The following is a 12562-nucleotide window of genomic DNA, read 5'->3' on the forward strand; positions in this document are numbered from 1 at the left end:
GCAAGAGGCATTTCCCTGAACTTTCAGATGGTAATTTTGAGATAGGAATTCATATCTGAAACACAGCCAATGTTCTCATTAAGAACTCTGGTCTTCTCAATACACCGCTGACGGCCCTAGATCGGTCATCCAAACAGAGAATCAATAAAGATATAGTGGCCTTAAACGAAATACTAGAATATCTGGATATGATAGACATCTACAGGACACTTCATCCCAAAGCGACAGAGTATACATTTTTCTCTAGTGTACATGGAACATTCTCAAGAATTGACCATATATTGGGCCACAAAGACAATATCAGCAAATTTAGAAAAATTGAAATTGTACCAAGCATATTCTCTGATCATAAAGCCTTGAAACTAGAATTCAACTGCAAAAAAGAGGGGGAAAAACCCACAAAAATGTGGAAACTAAACAACATACTTCTAAAAAATGAATGGGTCAAAGAAGAAATAAGCGCAGAGATCAAAAGATATATACAGACAAATGAAAATGAAAATACAACATATCAGAATCTCTGGGATGCAGCAAAAGCAGTAATAAGAGGGAAGTTCATATCACTTCAGGCCTATATGAACAAACAAGAGAGAGCCCAAGTAAACCACTTAACTTCACACCTTAAGGAACTAGAAAAAGAAGAACAAAGACAACCCAAAACCAGCCGAAGAAAGGAGATAATAAAAATCAGAGCAGAAATAAATGAAATAGAGAACAGAAAAACTATAGAAAAAATCAAGAAAACAAGGAGCTGGTTCTTTGAAAAGATCAACAAAATTGACAAACCCTTGGCAAGACTCACCAAGGAAAAAAGGCACAGGACTCAAATAAATAAAATCCAAAATGAAAGAGGAGAGATCACCACAGACATCATAGATATACAAAGAATTATTGTAGAATACTATGAAAAACTGTATGCCACCAAATACAACAATCTAGAAGAAATGGATAAATTCCTAGAACAATACAACCTTCCTAGACTGAGTCATGAAGAAGCAGAAAGCCTAAACAGACCAATCAGCAGGGAGGAAATAGAAAAAACTATTAAAAACCTCCCCAAAAATAAAAGTTCAGGCCCAGATGGGTATACTAGTGAATTCTATCAAACATTCAAAGAAGACTTGGTTCCTATTCTACTCAAAAGTCTTCCAAAAAGTTGAAGAAGCAATACTTCCAAACACATTTTATGAGGCCAACATAACCCTCATACCAAAACCTGGCAAGGATGGCACAAAGAAAGAAAACTACAGACCAATATCTCTAATGAATACAGATGCTAAAATACTAAACAAAATACTGGCAAACCGAATACAACAACATATTAAAAAAATAATACATCATGATCAAGTGGGATTCATCCCAGAATCTCAAGGATAGTTCAACATACATAAAACGGTTAACGTAATACACCATATCAACAAAACAAAGAACAAAAACCACATGATCTTATCAATAGACGCAGAAAAGGCTTTCGATAAAATACAACACAATTTTATGTTTAAGACTCAACAAAATGGGTATAGAAGGAAAATATCTCAACATGATAAAGGCCATATATGATAAACCATCAGCCAACATCATATTAAATGACATAAAACTGAGGACTTTCCACCTTAAATCAGGAACAAGACAGGGTTGTCTACTCTCTCCACTCTTATTTAACGTGGTGCTAGAAGTTCTGGCCAGAGCAATCAGACAAGACAAAGAAAAGGCATCCATATCGGAAAAGAAGAAGTAAAGCTATCACTTTTTGCTGATGATATGATCCTATACATCGAAAACCCGAAGGACTCCACAAAAAGATTATTAGAAACAATAAACCAATACAGTAAGGTCGCAGGATACAAAATTAACATACAGAAGTCCATAGCCTTTCTATATGCCAACAATGAAATATTAGAAAACGAACTCAAAAAAATAATCCCCTTCACGATTGCAACAAAAAAAAATAAAATACCTAGGAATAAACGTAGCAAAGAATGTAAAGGACCTATATAACGTAAACTACAAGGCTTTATTAAGAGAAATAGAAAAAGACACAATGAGATGGAAAAATATTCCTTGTTCTTGGATAGGAAGAATAAATATAATTAAAATGGCCGTATTACCCAAAGCAATATATAAATTTAATGCAATTCCTATCAAAATTCCTATGACGTTTTTTAAAGAAATGGAACAAAAAATCATCAGATTTATATGGAACTATAAAAAACCCCGAATAGCCAAAACAATCTTAAGGAAAAAGAATGAAGCTGGGGGCATTATAATACCTAACTTTAAACTATATTATAGGGCCACGATAATCAAAACAGCATGGTATTGGCAGAAAAATAGACACTCAGACCAATGGAACAGAATAGAAAGCCCAGAAATAAAACCACATATATATGGTCAAATAATCTTCGATAAAAGGGCCAACAACACACAATGGAGAAAAGAAAGCCTCTTCAACAAATGGTGTTGGGAAAACTGGAAAGCCACATGCAAAAGAATGAAACTTGACTACAGCCTGTCCCCGTGTACTAAAATTAATTCAAAATGGATCCAAGACCTAAATATAAGACCTGAAACAATAAAGTACATAGAAGAAGACATAGGTACTAAACTCATGGACCTGGGTTTTAAAGAGCATTTTATGAATTTGACTCCACAGGCAAGAGAAGTGAAGGCAAAAATTAATGAATGGGACTACATCAGACTAAGAAGTTTTTGCTCAGCAAGAGAAACTGATAACAAAATAAACAGACAGCCAACTAAATGGGAAATGATATTTTCAAACAGCAGCTCAGATAAGGGCCTAATATCCAAAATTTACAAAGAACTCATAAAACTCAACAACAAACAAACAATCCAATAAAACAATGGGAAGAGGACATGAACAGACACTTCTCCCAGGAAGAAATACAAATGGCCAACAGATATATGAAAAGATGCTCAGCTTCATTAGTTATTAGAGAAATGCAAATCAAAACTACAATGAGATACCACCTCACCCCTGTTAGATTAGCTATTATCAACAAGGCGGGTAATAGCAAATGTTGGAGAGGTTGCAGAGAAAAGGGAACTCTCATCCACTATTGGTGGGACTGTAAAGTAGTACAACCATTATGGAGGAAAGTATGGTGGTTCCTCAAAAAACTGCAAATAGAACTACCTTATGACCCAGCAATCCCTCTACTGGGTATATACCCCAAAACCTCAGAAACATTGATACGTAAAGACACATGTAGCCCCATGTTCATTGCAGCACTGTTCACAGTGGCCAAGACATGGAAACAACCAAAAAGCCCTTCAATAGAAGACTGGATAAAGAAGATGTGGCACATATACACTATGGAATACTACTCAGCCATAAGAAATGATGACATCAGATCATTTACAGCAAAATGGTGGGATCTTGATAACATTATACGGAGTGAAATAAGTAAATCAGAAAAAAACCAGAAGTACATGATTCCATACATTGGTGGAACATAAAAACGAGACTAAGAGACATGGACAAGAGTGTGGTGGTTACCAGGGGTGGGAGGAGGGAGGACATAGGAGGGAGGGAGGGAGAGAGTTAGGGGGAGGGGGAGGGGCACAGAGAACTAGATAGAGGGTGACGGAGGACAATCTGATTATGGGCGAGGGGTATGCAACATAATTTAATGACAAGATAACCTAGACATGTTTCTTTGAATATATGTACCCTGATTTATTAATGTCATCCCATTAACATTAATAAAAATTTATAAAAAAAAAAAAAAAAAGAACTCTGGTCTTGTGCTTGACCAAGTGGTGGCACAATATATAGAGCATTGTCCTGGAATGCTGAGCAGCACTCAGGTTTGAAACCCCAAGGTCACTGGCTTTAGTGCAGGTCACTGGCTTGAGTGTGGAATCATGGACATGACCCCATGGTCACTGGCTTAAGACCAAAGGTTGCTGGCTTGAAGCCCAAGGTCGCTGGCTTGAGCAAGAGTCACTAGCCCAGTCAAGGCACATATGAGAAAGCAGTCAGTGAACAACTAAGGTGCTTCAGCTATGAGTTGATGCTTCTTGTCTCTCTCCATTACTGTTTGTCAGTCCATCTGTCTCTCACTTAAAAAAAGAGAGAGAGAACTCTGGCCTTGTGAGAAGCCAAGGCAGTTTTCATAAAGTAGTGGGACAGATTTCTTGCTTTTTACTCATAGCAGAGGAACTTGAACTTGGGCTGTGAATTTACTCTTCTTAAATGTGATTCTCTCATATTTAGTTGTTTGATTTATTAGCTCATAGATTAGGTAGGTAAAGTATATTTGTATTAATCTAATCTCATTAAAAGTGAGGAAGGAGACATATTATCAAAAGCAGACAGAAGGCAAAAATTACCAAAAACCAATAGAAGAAAGGAGAATCAGTTTTTACTTAGTTCAGAGACCCCACACCTAGAATGTGTGTATGGGGGAGGGCATCTTTTTTACAGTATATATTCATAACAATGATCCTGAGTAACCAATAAAAAAGTGAAATTTTACTCAAAATACTGTATATAAGAAGGCAAGAAGTATTTAATTTTTAAAAATGACTTTCAGTTTCTAAGATTTAAAAAAATTTGATACTTTAAGGGCTAAGGTTCAGTTAACCTGGAAAATGGAGCTAAATGTAGGTGAACTTTTTTTTAATAGTGTGAGAGTGTACACTAGGATAGTAAGGAGATCATTTCTCACACCTCCCCATTGAAACATTTGCTATGAAAATTTTAGGGAACTACTTTAGAAATTGTAGTAGTGCTGATTAAGATGTGCATTAGTCAGCACTAGTGCAGACTCTTGAGTGTCACTGAATGCTAATTTAAACAGCTTTAATCTTTATTTAATTAAAAGGAATTTGTACATTAATTCCACCCCCGCAACTCATGACACACCCCAGTGAACATCATGTATAAAATAAAATAGATTAAAAAGCACTAGAATACAAAGATTAATTTGCCTACTTGCTTCAGCTAAGACTTACAGAAGAAATATGGTAGTGATGCCTTTTGAAAGCTGAAGACTTAAAGGATTAAATTAGCTCCTTAGAAATTTTTATTAATTATACCCTTATAATAAAGCACTTTGTTCCTCCAGAGGAAAGGTGCTTTATAAATCTTCTGAATAGCACACTTTGAAATATTTCTATTCTACTCCATATGCAGTCAGACTCAGTAAAATAGTACTTTTGCACTTTGTTGAATTCAGAGAAAATGTCTTTTATGCTTTACTTCATTTAACCTTTTTATTTGTCATTGCTTTCACTGTGCCAGTGCCATGTAAGAAAGTTTTGATTATAACAAGTTAGTTTTTCTTCTAACCTACTTATTCTTTTCTTAAAAGTGTGACATTAGTCAAGGTTTGCCAGGGAAACAGAATCATTAAGATTATATATATTTAAATACACACACCAGGAAAAGAAAAAAGAAAAGTCCCACAATTTGCTGTCTGCAAGCTGGAACTTAGGAAAGCTGGTGATGTAGTTTGAAGGACTGAGAGTAGGGGGGCAGTGTTGTTGATGCTGGTTTGAGTCTGAAGGCGTGAGACACAGGAACACTTAAAGCAGGATGAGATTGACGTCCCAGCTCAAGCTTCCAGGCAGAGGGCAGATTCAACCTTCCTCCATCTTTTTATTCTGTCAGGCCCTCTCAATGGATTTGATTATGGCCACCCACTTTGGGGAGGGCCCACTGCTTTAATTATTTCTCCAGTTCAAATGCTAACCTCTTTCAGAACCACCTTCATGGACATTCTGACAAATAATGTTTAACCTGACATCTGGTCATCTTGTGGCCCACTCATGGTGACCCATAAATTAATTATCGCAAGTGTGCATTATTTTAAAAAGCATCTGCAGTAAATGTGTAGAAATGTTTATATTTTGACATGTCACATGCCATTTTTTCTTGCCACCTTTCTCTAAATGTCTTGCTAACTCTATTGTCTGGTACTATCATAATCAGATGCCTACTCTGGGACCCCACGTGTTCTTTTGTGCTAAAGTGAGTAGAGCCATACTTTCCCACAGGTATAGTGTAGACACAGAGGTTGATAAAGACTAGTCAACCTCTGTGTCTATGATGATAGGGGCGAGGATCAGAGGAGATAGAGCTAAATGTTTATTTGTAAGAAGGTCCTGAAGTGACCTCAGTGCCTCTCTCTTACACATTTAATCTGAGTTTTTTCAAGAGATTTTGGTTTATATGCTTCCTGGGTCATTTTTTAAAAAGTTTTTTTCCAAAATACAAAGAGTGACATGGAGTTGTGTGTCATTTCTCAGAAATGTCCTCTTCCCTTTTAAAGTATTTACTCTTTACATATCTTCAGTGCACACAGGTTTTGATGAATGATAAAAATGTACACTTCGCCCTGGTAGGTTGGCTCAGTGGTAGAGCATCAGCCTAGTGTGCGAATGTCCCAGGTTTGATTCCCTGTCAGGGCACACAGGAGAAGCACCCATCTGCTTATCCACACCTCCCCCTCTCATTTCTCTGTCTCTCTCTCTTCCCCTCCTGCAGGCCTGGCTCAATTGGAGCTAGTTGGCCCCGGGAGCTGAGGATAGCTCTGTGGCCTCTCCTCAGGCACTTAAGAAGGGCTCGGTTGCTGAGCAACAGGGCTATGCCCCAGATGGGCAGAGCATCACTCCCTAATGGGCTTGCTGGGTGAATCCTGGTGGGTGCGCATGAAGGAATCTGCCTCTCTGCCTCCCCTTCTTTCACTGAATTAAAAAAAAAAAAAGTAAACTGCATCTGCAGATGAAAGATTTAGTTTCCACCAGACTTCCAAAGCTACCATTGGAAAAAAATCTTTATGTAACTTTAACAAATGTACAAAACTTACCAGAGTTGAATGATAATATGCATGTGAGAATGCTTGGTATGAGCTCTTATCCCTTTGTTGGTTCCAGTAGCTACATCTTATCTGAAGTCTAATTATAAAATATTTAAGAAAATCGAAGTTTTTATGAGTTGGAACTAAAAAATAAGCTTGACATGTTCAGGTGAAAAGTACAATGAAGATTTTGTTCATTTTTAAGTAAGGGGCATGATTCTTTAACTTTCCAATTTTTCTTTTAAGCAAGGGCTGAAATTAGGGTCATGACTGAAAAATTATAATGACATCAAGAGAAAGTTGGTCAAAGTGGCAGTTTAAAGTACGACATGATTGGATTAAATCCAGTTGCTAGCATTGAGTATAGAGTAACAAGGAAAGAAAGAAGACATAGATTCAACTATTTAAAAGAGGTATATAATTATTTTTGTGACTCCTTTTATTTAGATTATCAAAGATCTAGTTGCTAAAGCAGTTGAATCCTTTTTAGTTTTAATTTACTTGGCTTATTCAAGGCAGCTTGGCACTATTGACTACTCTGGCCTGGCACTTTTCTTCCCATTGACTTAAAAAGATCTTCTTCCTTGATTTTTTTCCCCCTTTGACTATTCAGTCTCCTTTAAATATGTACCCTTTTTTTTTAAATAAAGAGATTTTATTTATTCATTTGAGAGAGGGGGGAGAGAGAGAGAAAATGAGAGAGAGAGAGAGAGAGAGAGAAGGGAGGGTGGAGCAGGAAGCATCAACTTCCATATGTGCCTTGACCAGGCAAACCCAGGGTTTCGAACAGGAGACCTCAGCGTTCCAGGTCAGCACTTATCCACTGAGTCACCATAGGTCAGACCTGTATACTCTTACCGTTTTATGTCTCTCTGGGTTTTCTCTTCACCTCTCTTCCTCAGTGCTTCTGCACATTACTTTTTAAATAATATTGCCTTCTGTTCATAGTGATATCTACACTAGGACACCTACTGAAAGATATGTATCTGCTTGACATCTCAGTCTAAAACAACTAACGCATCTTTCTCACCTGATTGTTGGACTTTCTCGTTATTTTCCTTTCTTGGTGAACATCATATCTACCAGTTCTTGAACCAAAGAAATGATGAAATTTTAAGTGAAATGGTGGTGATATACACAGAAGGATGTATAAAGCTTAGGTTTTCAGAGACATGATTTTTTTGTTTGTTTTTCTTCTTAGGATATGTGCAAGGAATGAGTGACTTACTTTCCCCTCTTTTGTATGTGATAGAAAATGAGGTGGACGCCTTTTGGTGCTTTGCCTCCTACATGGACCAAATGGTAAGAACAGGGTTCCTTCCTTTACTCAAACTAATTTTGAAATTTTTAGTTGTATAGTCTCACTATATATATGATAGATGCTTAATTTAGCCAGTTATGATGAAGCTTTTAAACACTGCTTCATGTTGTTTGGTTTGTTTCTTTTTTAAAAAACCTTTTCAAGAGGTTTGGAAATGCTGGCATTGTTTTTAATACAAGAAGAGAGGGCCTGGGTTACAGAAATAATCAGGTTTTAATATCGGTAAATGCTTATATTCTGCAGAAAAGCCATGAGTCATTACAGAATATTGATGAAATAGATGAATTCAGTTCTTGTGAAGTAGTTGAACTTTCATATCATCTGTTTCAGAGATAAAGCTTAGTCATACCAAGTAATATCCTTACCTTTTGTGAACATTTTGGATTTTGTCACTGATTTTTCAGATATGTTTGAACTATTTGTAACGCAGACATTTTCTTAGTAATTCACTATTCTTTTCTCAGAAGCATGTGGTTATTAGAGTTGAATTATGTGTGTATATATATATATATATAATGTGTGTGTATACATGCATATTATCACAAAGAACATTTTATTATCATTGATATATCTTGGCAATAGAGTTAGTCCTAGGACAATAATAATACAGGGAGAGTATAACAGAGAAATAAAATAGAACAGTCTTCTCATGTTATCTTTTAGGGAACAGAAAAGCAGAGGGTCTAAGAGTAGTTAAAGGCATATGGAACCCAAGACTTGACCGTAGGTCACTATACTGTTTCAGAATAAGATTAATACACTTCATGGTGGGCCTTGATCGATATTGAAATGGCTTGTTTGCAAGGGGATAAAGATTTTTTGAATATGTAATCATTTAAAATGTTTTCCTGGCCCTGGCCAGTTGGCTCAGTGGTAGAGCGTCGGCCTGGCGTGCAGAAGTCCCGGGTTTGATTCCCGGCCAGGGCACCCCTCCCCCTCTCCTTCCTCTCTCTCTCTTCCCCTCCCACAGCAGAGGCTCCATTGGAGCAAAGATGGCCCGGCGCTAGAGTGGCTCTGGTCGCGACAGAGCGATGCCCCGGAGGGGCAGTGCATCGCCCCCTGGTGGGCGTGCCGGGTGGATCCCAGTGGGGCACATGCGGGAGTCTGTCTGACTGTCTCTCCCGGTTTCCCAACTTCAGAAAAATACAAAAAAAAAAAAAAAAAGTTTTTCTGTAATACAGTGTTTTAACTTAGACTTTCTGGGATACAGTTGTGGAATTGAGAGTGGTACCCTTCTCTTTTATTACTTCTGTTCTTCCCCTGTAGCTTGCCAATTTTTCTTTCTCCTGCAGTTTTTCCCACTTTTGTCTATTTACTCAAGCTCATCCGTGTTCCAACTCATCCTCATTACTTCCACTCCTTTTCCACATGCGGGATAAAATTTGATGGTTTTAAAATATCTTTTGCTATTAAATTGATAAATATTCTAATTATGTAGTTCTTTACCATAAATTAATGTTTTTGTATTTGGAAAGATTATTAATTTCAGTAAGTAATATCATAGTTTGTCTTCCTTAACCTTTTGACTGATTGACTTTACCTGCCTTCTTAGTTCCAATTACTCCCAAGTGCTCTAGAAACCTGAGGCATTTGTTATAAAGGTCTGTACAGCTGATACTAATTGTATAAAAACTTTCGTCTGCCTTCCTGTGTTTTTATTGTTTATCCTCCTTTCATTAGAGCTAGTAGTAGTATGTTCCTAATGCCTCATAGGAGGTTTTTGTTCAACAGATTTTTGTAGAATAAACACATGAATATTTCCCCAGTGCTTAGTTTAGATCACTACTTTTATTGTAGGTACTCCAAAAGAATCAACATACTGCATTTAATTTTAGTTTTCATAATACTGAGGAAATATTGGCATTTTAAAATATATTGACTTATAATACTGAGTGCATACATCCATGTGCATGTATTTAGGTCTCAAATGTGAAGATTACTTTTTGAACATCTGTCATATACACTGGTAGTCTATTTGTCTTTTTTCTATATGAAGGTTCAAATTCTTCTGTCTTTTTCATAGTAACTGTTTTCTGTGTTTGCCTTTTCCATTGAGGATGGTCTGGGGATTTTTCTAGTCTTTATTCTAAAAAGATCTCTTAATATATTGTGTACTAACATCCTTTTTTTCATAATATTTGAATGAAGGGGCAATATGTTGCAATAGAAATAATCTGCATGATTATTTTTCACTGTGTAGCTATTGTTTAGTGTCCTTAAATCATTGCTGCTATTGTTTGACTCCATTTTGTTTCCCAGCTTAATTTCATGTAAGGTTTTATTTCTTATGTAGTAGCTGAACCTAATGTCTCTAGATTTACTTTTGTTGATCTTTACATCTAATATAGGTCTAGGCATAGACTTTGTTGGAAACATTTGCAAAACAATCAAATGAACTTTCTTATACCCAACATTCATTTTTCCATATACTTAGTCCCTCCCTTCCTTCTCATCTACCCACATATAATGTATATGCATGTGTATATATGTATATACATATTACATGTATGTGTGTGTACATACCTTGTATAGATATATATGTATATATATGCACAAATATTTATTTATAGATACTGTTGAAGCCCTCTGTAGATCCATATGTATCTTGTTTCTTCTCCAGGAATAGCTACTTTTCCAAAGTCAGCTTCTGTCATTTTGGGAGTGCTTCATTTTATAGCTGTGTAGGCAGCAATGGCTCTTCTGTGTTGGTACTCCCAAACCAACTAAGCTTTGGCCATGTTGTAACAAAAATCATGCTGTTAAAGAGTTAGTTCTGCCTTTCTCTTACAGGTCCACATGGTAAATGTGAGGAAATTATATCTCAAAGGCTTATATTAGTCATTTAAACTATTCTTTAAACCATTAAAGAAAAACTGGTTTATCGAGAATCAGTAGCCTTAATTTTTTTTAAAATTTTTACCAAGAATGGGTGGTTTCTAATCTGATAGGTACTTCTAAATACAGCATTACTGTTGTCTCTAAAACTGAAAAAGAAGCGTGAGTGATGGAATGCTCTTCTTAGGCTTTTCACAAGGGTTAAGGCAATAGGTTAACATGGAGGGTTTGGTGTACATTTTAAAGGGATCAGAATCATTTAAGAAGCTTTTTATTTATTTTGGTCCCTCCCTGTCCTCCTTTTAATGAAGTGTTGGTAAGGAATATACTCAAATTTAAAGATTTTTGAAAGCATGTAAACCACAGCAGTTTGCAAACTTTGTGATTTGAGGACCCCAAGAATTGGGGGGTTATATGGGTCCATTTGTTTATATGGGTTGTAGCCATTGATGTTTATCATATAAAAAATTAGTGCTGAGAAATTTACAAATATTTATTCATTCATTTAAAAATAATAGTCAATTGTCCCTAGCTGGGTAGCTCAGTTGGTTAGAGCGTTGTCCTGAAACACCAAGGTTTCAGGTTCAGTCCCTGGTCGGGGGGTGTGGTCTGTAGGGGAAGCTACCAATGAATGCACAACCAGTACAACAACAAATGACTGCTTCTTTCTCTCCCTCTCCCTTTCTTCTCCTTTCCTCTCTCTGTCTCTAAAATTAATCAATAAAAATAAAATAAAAATAACAGTAAACCTATTACACCTTAACATATATAATATTTTCAAATGGAAAGTTAGTTGTAAACAAATTTCTTGAGAAGAAAGATTGTTTTACATTTTCATTTTCTTTAATGTCTAGTTTTGTAAAAGACAGCTGGATTTTCATATCTGCTTCTGTATTCAGTCTTTTGCATTAATCAGTGCATGTTCTATAGCCTTTACACTTGTGGGAGATTTTAAAGTGCAACATACCTATAACCTAGTATTGTCATGAGGATAGTTTTGACATTATAGCTTTCTCTAATGTCATCAAATCTTAGAATAGTTAATTCTTTAAAATGAAATATATGCTAAAGCTAAAATTAATTTTATTCCATGTGATACTTGGAAGAAATATTTAACAATGAAAGAGATTTCATAAAAGTTTATCTCCCAAATGTGTGTTCCTTTCACCAAATATCTTATTTGATGTCAGAAATTAGTAGATCAATTAGTCTACAGTTGCTGTCTCTACATTATTTATTATCTAAATCAAAGGAATAGTTGGAAAAAAATAATTTTCTTTTTTAATGTTGCTTTAGCTTTTTAATTTGTTGTGATTTAAAAAAAAACATAACCAGTGTGGTATTAGTCCAACATTCATCTTTAGACTCATGGCTTAGTTACTAGTTATTATGTACTATAGCATATTTGTTAAATATTTCTTATGTGGTAACATGTATTTTTTTCTATAAAGCATCAAAATTTTGAAGAACAAATGCAAGGCATGAAGACCCAGCTGATTCAACTAAGTACCTTACTTCGATTGTTGGACAGTGAATTTTGCAATTACTTAGGTAAGGTTAGTGAATCAAAACTGTACCCCGC

The 12562-nt window shown here is 35.9% G+C and overlaps 1 protein-coding gene and 1 long non-coding RNA gene across 3 annotated transcripts in view; one reads left to right on the plus strand and one right to left on the minus strand.

Annotated features, from left to right (window-relative positions):
* LOC136324837 (uncharacterized) overlaps positions 1-12562 on the minus strand; it is a 457224-nt gene that overhangs the window by 397715 nt on the left and 46947 nt on the right. The window lies entirely within an intron of this gene.
* The window catches only part of TBC1D15 (TBC1 domain family member 15), a 114898-nt gene that overhangs the window by 96530 nt on the left and 5806 nt on the right, over positions 1-12562 (plus strand). For both annotated transcript variants that reach the window (XM_066258253.1, XM_066258254.1), the window contains exons 12-13: positions 8026-8126; positions 12432-12531. In XM_066258253.1, coding sequence (XP_066114350.1) covers positions 8026-8126; positions 12432-12531 — 201 coding nt within the window. The remainder of the gene's footprint in view (positions 1-8025; positions 8127-12431; positions 12532-12562) is intronic.

Source organism: Saccopteryx bilineata, chromosome 2 (assembly GCF_036850765.1).
Source record: "Saccopteryx bilineata isolate mSacBil1 chromosome 2, mSacBil1_pri_phased_curated, whole genome shotgun sequence".
NCBI classification, from domain to species: domain Eukaryota; kingdom Metazoa; phylum Chordata; class Mammalia; order Chiroptera; family Emballonuridae; genus Saccopteryx; species Saccopteryx bilineata.